At 41.5% G+C, this 13,190-nt stretch overlaps 1 protein-coding gene across 28 annotated transcripts in view; it reads left to right on the forward strand.

Annotated features, from left to right (window-relative positions):
- kif1b (kinesin family member 1B) overlaps nt 1-13,190 on the forward strand; it is a 70,000-nt gene that overhangs the window by 16,710 nt on the left and 40,100 nt on the right. For 24 of the 28 annotated variants that reach the window (XM_015058921.1, XM_015058920.1, XM_015058922.1 and 21 more), the window contains exons 3-12: nt 8,478-8,554; nt 8,657-8,836; nt 9,074-9,142; nt 9,386-9,564; nt 10,154-10,265; nt 11,748-11,825; nt 11,921-11,986; nt 12,170-12,187; nt 12,465-12,540; nt 12,961-13,039. In XM_015058921.1, coding sequence (XP_014914407.1) covers nt 8,478-8,554; nt 8,657-8,836; nt 9,074-9,142; nt 9,386-9,564; nt 10,154-10,265; nt 11,748-11,825; nt 11,921-11,986; nt 12,170-12,187; nt 12,465-12,540; nt 12,961-13,039 — 934 coding nt within the window. The remainder of the gene's footprint in view (nt 1-8,477; nt 8,555-8,656; nt 8,837-9,073; nt 9,143-9,385; nt 9,565-10,153; nt 10,266-11,747; nt 11,826-11,920; nt 11,987-12,169; nt 12,188-12,464; nt 12,541-12,960; nt 13,040-13,190) is intronic. The other 4 variants (XM_015058945.1, XM_015058928.1, XM_015058943.1 and 1 more) reach the window with 1 other exon arrangement.

Consider the following 13,190-nt stretch of genomic DNA (forward strand, 5'->3'; position numbering starts at 1 on the left):
TCTTACTTTAGATGAGGATCAAAGGAAAGTTGATGCTGAAAGATTTCTCTGTCCCCTCCGTGTTCATGATGTCATGATTATATAAAGGCAGAAAGCATTTAAAGTGAGAGTTGAGTTGCTGAGGGGATGCTGGTTGAGGAAATCCAGGTCACCGCTCTGTAAAATGGGCGCCTGTTGTGTGCCATGAATGCGCGGGGCTGTGTGTGTGTGTTTCTCCCCCCCCCCCCCCCCCACCCCCCGTCTGCACCGCCTCGCCTGGTTTACACTGTTGTTCCCACTCAGCTGCTGTGCCTGGATCATATGATAATCCCCATGCTGTTTTCAGGCAAATTGAGAAACTCCTCTGTCATGTTAAGAGATTTAGGGCAATTGATTCCTTTTGAATTTACTGATGATCCAAAATGAGTGGATATTTGGAAGGCACAATTTCAATTTTTATGAGTGTGGTGCACAGAAGCTTCTGCTTACAGGAAAAAAAAAAAAAAAACATTTTGTGAAAGAACTGCTTCCTTTGCAACACTTTTGGTTTCGTTGTGTCAGATTTGCAATCTCACTTCCCAAAAGAGAAATTAAGGTGCTATTCTGAATGTTTTCCACGACACAGGATGTGTTGAGAAATATCTTTTGACCTTTGAGGCATCATTCGTGAATAAGGTCACAGTAAAAACAGGACCTTATTAGTATTTTAAAACTGTACATAATGACCGTTGACGTTTTGATCTGGGTTTAGCATATAATCTCAGCGGCGAGCTTTTCCCTCTGGAATAAACTCTTGGATTTCCTGAAGTCTTTCCAACATTTCCAAGCTCTGCGTCTTCGAAATCGAGTTGAAATCAAGCAGAACAGCATTTCTGTGCCGTTTTTGTCCTGCCTGTTGCCACTCTTTGTCGACAAGGTGTAAAAACTAGTTTTCCTTTTAAAGGAATGGATTTGAAACGTTACGAATGCTGCAGACTAACTTTGAGCATTGAATTTTCCCTCATCAGCACCAAAGATTATTGCCGCAAAATGATAAAATGATAGCATTTGGTGCATTTGCTGACCGGGGAAAAATAAAAAATGTTATTATTATTATTTTTAATTTTGCTATTGTTGTAATAAATTTCCCCCTGTTGAGTTTAAACCCAACACATCAGCTGACAGCCTGCCTTGTGTCCCCTCTCTTTGTTGAAGTTCTGTTTGTTTTGCTTCTGAATGGAGTCCTGCTGACTTAGTGTGTTTTCTCTTCTAGAAACCTCCCCTTCAGTCGCTGTTATTCTGAGCCCGGCCGCTGAGCCTGTCTAAGCTGCTGCTGCGCCCCCAGTTTGGTATCAGGCAGCGGTGTATGTAAGGCTTGGCTCGGGAGTTCAGCGGAAAGATTTGGGCGGCTGAAATCTGTCCATTCCTTCCTGTCACTGACAGTCTGTCGGCATGCGAAGCACTAACTGCCATCTGCTGCTGTATAAATAGACAGCAGAGCAGAACGGGAACAGCTGGCGTAAAGACCAACACTGTGACCTCCTCCACTGCTTTCTAGTTCAGCGAGCGACCCCGTCTATAGTCGCTTTATTTACATGTATGTGTCACTTTTTTTTTTTGTCTGTGTTTGGTGTAGATGTGGGACGGGGACTAAATCAAAGTTCTTTTTTTTTTTTTGGTAAAATTAAATGCAAATTTATGTTCTTGGATATGCTTTCAGCTACTGCTTTGAATTTCTGTCAGTAGCTTATAGGATTGTGTTTCTACTCCACTTGATTAAGAAGAGGGAAAACCTGTTGCCAAATGTGTCGAACCTGCTATCTCTCCCTACTTGCTGTCGCCTTGAACGTCCGACACAATCCTTTTAAGTTTGATAGGTTGTAGGGGTTAAGTGGGAATCCTGATCCACGCAGAGGTCAGCGACTCCAAGTCCTGGAGGGCCGGCGTCCTGCAACGTCTGGATGCAACGCACTCGATGTTGGCATGTCAGCGAGTTTTATTGATTTGATTCAGACAAGCCGGAGCAGGGATGCACCCAAACCTTCCAGGACAATGGATGTATAGGTCTGCAGACTACTGCGCTTCAACATTAGCTTCCTTTAGCTCTTAGCTCCTGCTCGAGTTAGACCTGGGCACAATTATAAGCAAGTTATTCTTATGCTTTAAAACAAGTGTAGCTAGCCTTTTGTCTTTGTTGAGGAGTTTATATTTAATAGAACTTCATCACTTTAAAGTCGAATTATCCAGTTTGAGGACCTTTTTTTCTCTAAACAAAGGGAGAGGGAGGAGGACAGCAGTGTGAAAAGAGTCATTGTTACAGAGGAGGACCGGGCACATAAAGCCTTGTCATAACAAATTACCTAATGTTTTCTGCAGACCCTGTTGTCAGATGCATTACCCCGCATTCAACGCTTTGTCCTGGTGTCTTCCTGTCCTTCTTTTTTTTTTTTTTTTTTTTTTTTTTTTCACCTTTTGTTTTCTCCCCCGTAGGAAGAGAAATATGGCGTGATCTGCCTTCTAACACTGGAGGGTTTTTTTCAACTCTCGGTACATTCCTTCAGAGCTCCAGGTGTATCTCCGATGATCGTCGTTTGAACCAAATGTGTGCTTTAGAGAGCAGAAACCTTGTCACAAGTGATTTAGTAAAGAACATTCTTCCTATGACTAGACAAACTCTCCTGTCTGGAAAGTTTCCTGCGTTTATGGAATAATTTATTAGACCTCCGGCGAAATCGCAATGCAATCATTGGGACACGTATTCTGTTTTGGAGATGTTGTACGGCTTGTGTTGTGGTTGCAGCAAGCTCAGCTGTTTGTCAAATGTGCCAAGCAGTGCTCACACACTACTTTTAGCCCCGCATCCAGTGATAACTCTGTCACCCGCGCTGCAGCCTTGGTAACGGTCATCACACACAGACAGTGTGCCATAGCACAAATGAAGGCGCGCAGAACATTTCTGTGGTCGCCTCAGCAACCACCTCGTTCCAGCCTTGTGCTTCCTGTTGGAGACTAAATAACCAAATTAGCGTTGCTGTGGTTCGGCTTGGCCTCCTGTCAGCAGCTGTTTCGCTCCGGCGCTCATGCAGAAACGGTGACGCAGGCAGGCCGACTATGAAGATGTATAGGGAAACGGCATGCGGCTCTAATATGCTGCTGGAGTTTTGTTTCCGAATCACCTGGAAATGGTGAGGAAAAGCAAAGGGAGTGACTCTTTTATGTGCTATCAAATAATAAAATGCTCAGCGGGTGATAAATATCTCAGATATCCAGCAGATGTATGTAAGGCTGCACAATATAAGGAGATGATACTCTTGAAGATGTTGAATACTGCGATAACAATATCAGTTGTGAATAAGCCTGACACAATAAGCAACCAATCGATTAAAAAGACCTTGATAATTTCCATTTTGATTGTTTTTTTTTTTTAGCTGCAAATCTGTTTACAGTGACGTCACAATCCATTTTCTTCATGTCTTCAGTTTTGTGTTTTAAACTGTCATCTGTGGTTGGCACAGATTGATGTAACAAGGAGACATCGTGCAGCTCTGGTCGCAGACATTTGTGAACAAGTCCGAGTAAAAATCCAACAGTTTAATTTTATTACAGAGAATAAATCAAACAAATGTATAATTTATATTTAATTGCTTCTACAGCGCAGCCTACAGCTTGCTAACTGTAAACTTACAATAGCATTTTAGTTTTTACACCATCATCGACTGTTCTGCCTTTTTTCCAAACAGGTGAACCTTTCTTGTGGACAAGTGGGGCAATCATGAAAACAAATTTTACTGAATCATAAATTGTCCCAGAAATTATTGCGATAAACAATAATATTGCTGTTTGAGACCATTATGGTTTGCAATACGCTATTATCTAATATATTGATAACAGCATAATAATGGAAGTTCATTCTCTCATAGGATAAAATTTAAGTTACAGAGTTCATTTTAATTTATAATGATATTAATTGATCTATTTTTTTTTTTTTTTTGCGACATCGTTATTCACAAGGGGAAAGTGTTGGTCTTCTTTCAGCCAGCCGTGCTTGTTGTCTTAACAAGTCACCCAGGCGGAGGTCAATTAATGAAACTTCCTGAGCAGAAAAGAACAACCCTGCAAAACTTCACCAGCAGCTTTATTAGTATTACTCGCATAATTATTCATGTTTGTATTCTGCTGGTTTAATCAGTGGGAGGATAAAATGCTCATGTTGCCACTCACTGAAGGATTGTGTTGCTCTTGTGGGGTTTGCAAGACGTTTGCCATTCACAGAGATGGCAGGAAAAAGTCAGCGTTGAAGTAAATGTTCATCCTTCACCCATGATAGAAGGACAAAAAATTTCTCTTTTATTCAAATTTTGTTCTAGTGCTTTGATTAGGTGACTGTGTTTTAACACTAGTCTGCACTAAAGGAAAGTCTTTGGACTGTTTTCTCCCTCAGTGGTTAAAGGCTGTTAAAAGTATCGATTGTTTTTAGAAAGTTTTTCTTTCATCGTACCGTTTTTACCGATCTCTTAATGAGTTGAAGGAGAAAATGTAAATGAGGTAATACTTCATCTTCCTTTCATGGATGTTGGGTTAAATAGACACAGTGCTTCTGCCACAGGATTGTCCATCTTGGGGTCTCGCCTGTCCTTTTGATGCGCCTGTGACACCAGGAGACTCGTCGACGGTGTTGGCTGCCTCCTCCAACTCTGAGGCAACTGGAGTCGTGCTCCCTTCGCTCTGAATGAAATAAGGTTGCCGTGGGAAATTAAATGTTCAAATGAATTGCCGCTGCATCAGCTGGTGCGCATGGGCAGACTAAGAAGCTTTGTATTCAGCAACAGACATCTCATTGAGCAGAACATTTTCTGAAACTCCTCGCATGAGCCGAACATGTTAAGCTGCCGAGCGCGTTCATGCAGCTCATGCAGCCGTCTTGGTGTTTGCTTGTTTTTTCTTTTCTTTCAGTTCTGCAGAATTGTAGATCCCCTTGATTGTCTGCACTGTTTTTAGCGGGGGGCATTTCTTTGTTTCCTTTTAAAGTCTACATATGGGTTCACTTCCTGCCCACCCTCCCCTCCTTGCGATCCTAAATTGGCATTGATCAGCCTGAGCGAACAGCCAGCAGTTCCCTAGAGGTTCGCTTGAAAAGAGAGGCTGATGTGTTCAGCCATTTTAGACTCTCACTGCCTGTCTCAGGTGAAAGGCGAAAGCTTTTAGTCCCCATCTGGTGCTTGGAGACCTCCTAACAGCCTAATTAGGGAGGTGTGTTGTGTTTTTTTTTTTTTTTTTTTTCTTCTAAGCTTTCCTGCTTGGATTATGAGACCCCATGTTGTACGCTGTAGCAGAAAATGTCTGCCAGCTATAACCAGCTGAGTGATGCTCTCTGGATGGCAGGATGTGGTTAGTTAACAGCTACCTGCCTGGCTTTGAAATGGAGAGCTCCTGTGGTGTGCTCGCATAATCCCAGTCCTAATTTTGGACAGGATCTATGGACGCAGTGCAGCTCTGATTGTTTTCTCATGGCCTTTTTTGGCCTTCAGTAGCTTTTCCTCAAATAACATTTCTGTAAATTTTGAGTAAATTGTCTCAGTTTTATATGGATCCTTTGAAGCAAGTAAAAATCAATGACGAATTCTGACTATATATGAAGATTATGATGATATTTAACGGCTACACCGGCACACCTTTTGTATCAGTGATTTATTTAAAAAGCCTTGGGTAGAAAAAGTTATCATCACTTATGGGATCCGACTCTATAAGTGGCTTAATGTCTTAAGTTACAAATCCCTCAGCTTTTCAGAACCGGCTTTTCTGTACGTTTCCTGTGTTGGAACCGCCATAAGCCCAAAATCCATACTTAAATTGACCGTCATTGTTCACAGATCTGTATTTTAAAGCAATTCTCAGCGATCGGCGATGAGGAATGCTCGAGAGGAGAGAGAAAAAGGGAACGCAGCGTGCCGCATCCTCCGACCCTCCCTCCCCTCCGCACCCCCCCTCCCCCCCTCCCGTCTGTGCCAAGTTGAAGTTGTTATGGCAACCGGAGTCTGGTCCTATACCTGTTGCCATGGTTGAGAGGGACAGATTTTATGACGTTGTTTATGAGGCAGCAAAAATGCGTCTTCCGTCTCAAGATGGAGGAGTGCAACTCCTGCTGGAGTTGAAGTGGAAATGTGTCTGCGTTTACTGCAGACCCTCATTGAGTCAGTTTGTGACATCCATGTTGTGAGTTGTAAAATATCAGAGGGTATATATGCTGGTTTCTGGTCCAAAAGGATATTTTGATTGCTTTTGTGTGCAGTGGCATCAAATCCTCCTCCTATCTTCCTCTTTATTAAGACGCTGCTCATCTGATACGTTGACGCAATGACACACTTTTAGTGATCAAAAGTGGCGATAATGCTACATAGGAACGACTGAATACCTTTTTATTCTAAACTGAAACACCATACGTCTGATATGGATCCAGAAATGCTTTTTAGGAATTTTCGAAAGTGCTTTGTCCTGCTGGAATGCAGTTGTTGATTCCCAAGGCTGAGATTTCCCCATCCATCTGCCACCAGAGCTCCTCCGTCCCAGTGTCTTTCATTCATATTGCTGTGCAGCCTCTTGAGCTAAGGACGGCAGCTCATTAATAGCAACTGTAGATTGTTCCAGGAAAGGGCATTAGGGGCGTCGGTAATCCAAACCCTTCCCTTGATTTCTTCACGCCAACTCTCCAGTTTCCCTCCGGAGGCAGGTCAGAGGTGAAAATGGTCTTTATTTAGCCACCCATCTCTCTGTATCCTCTTCCAGGGCCCAATATGGAAGCGGCGGCCGAGCACCTTAACCTGAGGCTTGCAGAGCGCGGGAGCAAATGCATCATTTTTATTTAAAGAAAGCTCGTTTCGGGTGCGGACGTAATCGCCGCGTATTAAATGCAAAGCAGCTCAGAGGACGCGCAGTGCTTTTCTGTCAGCATGATGTGACCCACGGAGGGCGATATGCAATCCCTGTCCCTCCTCTTCTCCTGCATTATTGATAAGTGCGCTGAAATCCTCTGAGCACGTAAGGCACTCTGCTGGCGATATCTCGATGCAAAAAGCCTCTCAAGCACCCTGATGTGAAGGAGCCAAAGGGGCTTGAATTTGCTCATCAGCTTCGGGACACAATTAAATACAACAACGCTAATTGCAGCCCTGGAGCTGGCACTACACACCTCTTCTGGAAGATTGCAAATGCAAACGCGGCATGGACGCTTTAGTGTAATGCTCGTAATAATAGTTCGGGCTCCCTTGTAATGTCTTTAAATGAAAGACGAGCAAACATTCGCTCTAAGCTTTCGGTCGCTGCAGTGTGAGCAGCATCCTGCTCTGTCTGCAGCCTTACATCTACATTTACAGTGCGCAGCCTTGAAGCTAGGACTCTTGTCCTGCGGGCACCAACCGGCGTGGTTGAGGGGGACGACATACCAGACATGGTAGCAGATTCTTTCCCGTCAAGAAATATATGTGTGTGTGTGTGTGTGTGTGTGTATGTGTGTGTGTGTGTGGCCTCGGGGACCGACTTTGCTGCGTGGAAACTTTGTGTCAGCACGTTTGAAGCATGTGAAATGTGGCAGAAGAAATTGAGCATGTCGGTGCTAAAAGCCAGGTGTGTCACGATAACAAATAAATTGTCCCAGAAATGATTGTGACACACGATAATATTGTTTAATCACAACCACTGTAGTTTAATGGCATTACAATGCAAGCTTTCCCTCTCAAAGACCAATTAAACTTTAATTTTGTAAAGACCATGTAACACTGGAGCTGGAAGACATTTTAAATATCCAAAATAAAAACACAACAACCAAAAACAATAAATGAAACTGAAATAAAATGCAACTGAAATCATAACAAAAATGACACCTCTTTAAAATATATTAATCATCAGAATAGAAATAATAGAGCTCATTTTAATTCATCATATGATTCATTGCTTATTGCGACAGGTTTACTCGCCTCTATTAGTTATTTCACACTGGCTTAACTTTAATTGGAGGATAAAGACACGCTGGCTGGGAAAACTTGAACCGTTTCATGTTCCCTAAAAAAGAGAAAAGCAGATGTAATGTGTCACTGACTCGTGACTTTTAGGTTCAAATATATCACGCCCGGTGCTGGGATTCAAAAACGCCCTTTTGGCAACAAAGCATGAAATACACAGTGGATAAATGCATATTGGAAATTTCTGGTTGTTTTTTTTTTGTTTTTTTTTAAACGTCTGATTTGCTGATTCAGATTTTTATTTATTTTTAATTAAAGAGAAAAAAGTGTGCAACGGGTAGAATTTTTAAAACCAACAACAACAAAAAAAAAAGAATTATAATTTGCTAGTTGACATTTAAAAGCCATAGAAGGGAATGTGTAATTTATTCTTTGGTTTCATTATAAATGTTACTCTCTCACTGTAGTTTTTAATTGAAGCTGTATGAACAAAGATGTAATTGGTGAACCATACCACCCCAGATGTTTTTAACCATTTTCCTTATTTTTCCATCATCTCCTCAGCTATCCTGAACCCCAAAGCCCCCAAAGAACCAGCAAAAACCTTCAGCTTCGATTACTCCTACTGGTCACACACCACGGCGAGTAGACGCACAGATCGCTGGAAAACTTATTTTTAATACCTATTGGTAGCCTAAACAAGCACGGTCGCAAATCCTAATGATTTATTTCCCACCTTGCAGCCAGAAGACCCCTGCTTTGCGTCACAGAACCGAGTGTACAACGACATCGGAAAGGAAATGCTAGAGCATGCGTTCGAGGGCTACAACGTCTGCATCTTTGCCTACGGCCAGACTGGAGCTGGCAAATCCTACACCATGATGGGCAAGCAGGAGGAGGGACAGGAAGGAATCATTCCCATGGTTTGTGTTGTTTTAGATTGCTTCACACAGAATAAAGTTTATTTTCTGAATTATTAGAGGTGTTCTCTTGAATATTCTCTCTGTGCATTTTTTTTTATTAATCATTGAGATCATCTGATTAAGTTGTTAAATGGCTTGCCTTTTTCACTTGCTTTTTTTTTTTTCTTTTGTCCCTTCTGGTTTTGATTTCCAAATTCAGTTAATGTGAATTAACAATCTTCTTTTTCTGTGTTGCAGCTTTGTGAAGATCTATTTGAGAAGATCAATGAAGACTGCAACAAAGAGGAGCTGTCCTACTCAGTGGAGGTAAATTTACAATTTACAACAGTCGTCCCCCCATTGCCAACCTGGTGCTTTACTCACAATATTTAGCTTTTTTTTTTTTTTTTTCAGCCTTTCTCTCCCAAAGAAAACTTCAAATATAGATTGATGTACCTGTTTAGAGTTACTAATATATTTTTAAATCCTCAGCCTTCCAGAACCTAAACTCTGAGCCTTAAACTTAAAATGTATGCTGACATATTTTTGTAAACATTTTTTTTTTTTTAGGTGAGTTACATGGAGATCTACTGTGAACGGGTGCGAGATTTGCTCAATCCTAAGAACAAAGGGAACCTGAGGGTGAGAGAGCATCCTCTGCTGGGTCCCTATGTGGAGGACCTGTCCAAGCTAGCTGTCACATCCTACACAGACATTGCTGATTTAATGGATGCAGGAAACAAAGCAAGGTGAGTTGAGCCCCTACATGTCAAGGTGAGACACGAGGGAAGATGGGGATGTATAGAATGATTAATAAAACAATATTAACCCTAAAGTGAGTTCTTCCATCAACAGAATGAATAGCTTTAGATCTGAGTCCTCCAATGGTGCTAATTCACTTCTCATTCATTCACTGCTAACCAACATTTTACACATGAAGAACTTGGAGAATGTGAAATGCGTGGATGTTCTGCCGTGTTGAGAGAGCTGCTGTGGGGAGGAGTGAACTCTGCTTTAATCTCCCTCTGCTGACTCAGAGGGCTTATATCCAGAACGTGGCGTGCAAAGCCTGCGTCTCCCCTGTGGCCGTTCCTCTCGCTGTGCCTTGCACACTTTCTGTATGGAGTCCTCACAATATTACCCCCCTCCGCCACACAAACTAATCCCCTGGACTCAATTCACCCTAATAGGTGTAAAGCCCAGAGACGATGGTGCTCGTAACACCCAAAACTATTCATACGGCTCTTTTTCACAGCGGCTAATTTAATAGAGGTAGCATCAGTTTAATGTCTGTCTTGATGTGATTCGGTAACGGCGCCCCTGTGTGTTTACACACAGAACTGTTGCTGCTACCAACATGAACGAGACCAGCAGCAGGTCCCATGCGGTTTTCACCATCGTCTTCACACAGAAGAAACACGACAGCGAGACGGACCTCACCACGGAAAAGGTCAGACCGGGCAGTGGCCCTTCGCAAGCTTAGAAACATTTATCCTTTGTGGTTAAATGTTGAGAGTTCATTGTTTTTCACAGAGTCAATGATGGCGTGATTGTTGAAATTAAAGTAGCAGAAGCAGTTTTTTTTAAATGCGTACTTTACTTTGGAGTTTTTAATAGTTTCTAGGATGTCCTTATTGGTATTACGTGACTCAGATGCTCATTTCTGTTGATCGGCTGAAAAATAGAAATTCACGTCTGCTTTTTAGCTTTACGTCCTTTAGGTGGGTTTGGCATGAAGGAACCAATGAATATTTGGGGAAATAGTTTAGTGTGGTTTATTGTCCACACTAAACCACACTAGTTTAGTGTGATATAGGGTGTGTAATGGTGGTTACCTGTTTTTGTTTTTTTGGAGATCCTGAGAGCCTTGTTGGCATTGATGGCTTCATGAAATCCTTAAACGCAGCAGATACGCACTAAAAATCTGATGAACTCCACAAGGAAATTGAAATTGGCCCATCATTTTGTTTTTCAAGAGGATAATGAATCAAAAATATTTAGCCCAGTCAACAAAGAACATGTTCTTGTAGCCTGACCATTGCGTAGCCTAAAACTAAAGTATTGCCTAAAGAAATGACAACAGGGATATTCTGATTTTTCACCAGTGACTTTTGTTAAAAAAAAAAAAAAAAAACACTGAATGAGTGCCTTTGAAATGTATTATAATTTAAGACAATATTTGCATTTACTTTTGCCAGACTGACTTAAACAGCTGTTTAGAAAATTTACATTCTGTAGTGAATTTGTGAAAATGGCTTTAATTCAGCCGTGAATGGAGAACAGGGGAAACGGAGCCATTTTAGTTTTGACTTCCAGCATTTCCTCTGACGCTGTAAAGACACAAAGATCGCTGTTATTTTGAAAACAATGGCCATTGTCTCCAGCCACTCTATCGGTTTTTACTGCCAGGCTGCATCTCACCAAACAGGAATGCTTAAATGTGTGTTTGGACGAGTTTTAACCACTTGCTTCTGAAATGTTAATGTTTCTCTATAATTCTTGGTCCTCTTATTATGTCAGTAATGTCCTGTTTAAAGTGCTGTGTTTAGGTTAGACTAACTCTGATCTAATCTGGTGATCACGTTTCGTTCAGAACCCGAAGGCTTCGACTTCCCAGTTGAACATTATGAAATAAGTGACGGATAAACTCACTGGGTTAGATTATAAAAACAGTTTGTTAGTTCTGCATCATGTGTTTCTAGCATTATAATCACTGACTAAATTGCATAAACAAGAGTGATTGTGGGTTTTATCATATTTCTCAGCAGAAGAGAAATATCGACGCCCATTATCAAAATGTGTGGAGAAAAATTTATTAGTTTATTTTTTATTTTTTTGTCATATCATAGCCTAGCATCCTTTAGACTTCCTTAATGCAAATCTAATTTATTTATAAGGTCTGGCATCTTATAGATTTGCACTCTCTCCTCAGGTCAGTAAAATTAGTCTGGTAGACTTGGCAGGAAGTGAACGTGCAGATTCCACTGGAGCCAAAGGTACCAGACTAAAGGTAAGAGTCTCATCTAAAGTGGCACAAAGCATCACCAGTCAGACGGCGGATGTCCTCCCTAAGTGTCTTAATTAATATGTTTTATTTTATTGCAGGAGGGAGCAAATATCAACAAATCTCTCACCACATTAGGGAAGGTCATCTCTGCCTTGGCTGAAGTGGTAAGCGCTTTTATTCCTGACGTTCCACTTTCTGCCGGTTCTTTCCTCCTCAGTCTCAGGCCGTTCTTTCCTCTCTTGAACTTGACCCTGCATTCTCGGGGCGTGTCGTTTGTCGCCTGGCATGCTGTAACGTCTGCCCCTCTGTTTTCTCTCCTCTTGTCCTTTCAATGCCTGCTTACACAGGATAACTGTACCAGCAAGGTAAACACTTTGACAGCTAACGTCCGAAAACAATCATTCATTGATGTTCATAGTGTTAAAGTTGCACAGTCTCAGCTGTTCCCGTTTCATCGCCTAATGTTCGGTGCTTTTAGGCAACATGCAAAATTACCCCGACAGTCATTAGAATAGTTTTCTGCTTGTATTGTCATTCACAGCAGTTTTGTTTTTTTTGTTTTTTTAATGAAACACCATTATTTTGAGAATTCTTTCAAACCTATTTCCCAGCTTTAATTTGAGCAACTTTGTTCCTTTGCAGAGCAAGAAAAAGAAAAAGACGGACTTCATCCCTTACAGAGATTCTGTTCTGACCTGGCTGCTGAGGGAGAACCTCGGTATGAACCCTAGTGGTGCTTGATAAATGTGCTAATCTGTTGAAATCTTCATCTCTCATGTGTTTTGAAGTCTTTATTTCTGCATAGCAAGTGACCCATTTGTGTAACAGAAAATGAAGCGGCAATATATTTAAAAAATAAATAAATAAATATCCGAAGCAAGTGTGCCTTACCCTGAGCCAGTTTAAGAAGAACACTGTCAGCAGACTGTATTTCAAACTAATAAGACGAGAAGCTCCTTCTATCTTCGGAAGAGGCATTTAAAGAGCACAGAGTGCATCTTCAGCCCTTCCTCGATTCAGTAAATTTTACTATTTAATTTACCGTAGTGGGGGAGAAACCCCTCCCCACCCCCCCCAAAAAAAAAAAAAACAATATTCAAAGTAATGACTGAAGTGCCTCGTCAACGTTTCTCATCAGGTGGTAATTCAAGAACAGCCATGGTAGCTGCCCTCAGTCCTGCAGATATCAACTACGATGAAACGCTCAGTACACTTCGGTAAGGTTATTGCTACGAGCTCACGTTCACAGCAAAAAAACAAAAATAAAAGCTGAATAGTTGAAACTCTCACATATGAATCCTGATGGGGATTTTTTTTTTTTTTTTTTTTTTTTTTTTTGGTTGGGGCGCCGGCGTAAAAACAAACAGA

The sequence above is a fragment of the Poecilia latipinna genome, unplaced genomic scaffold, assembly GCF_001443285.1.
Source record: "Poecilia latipinna isolate Pla-1442-1.1 unplaced genomic scaffold, P_latipinna-1.0 Scaffold1586, whole genome shotgun sequence".
In the NCBI taxonomy this organism is placed as follows: domain Eukaryota; kingdom Metazoa; phylum Chordata; class Actinopteri; order Cyprinodontiformes; family Poeciliidae; genus Poecilia; species Poecilia latipinna.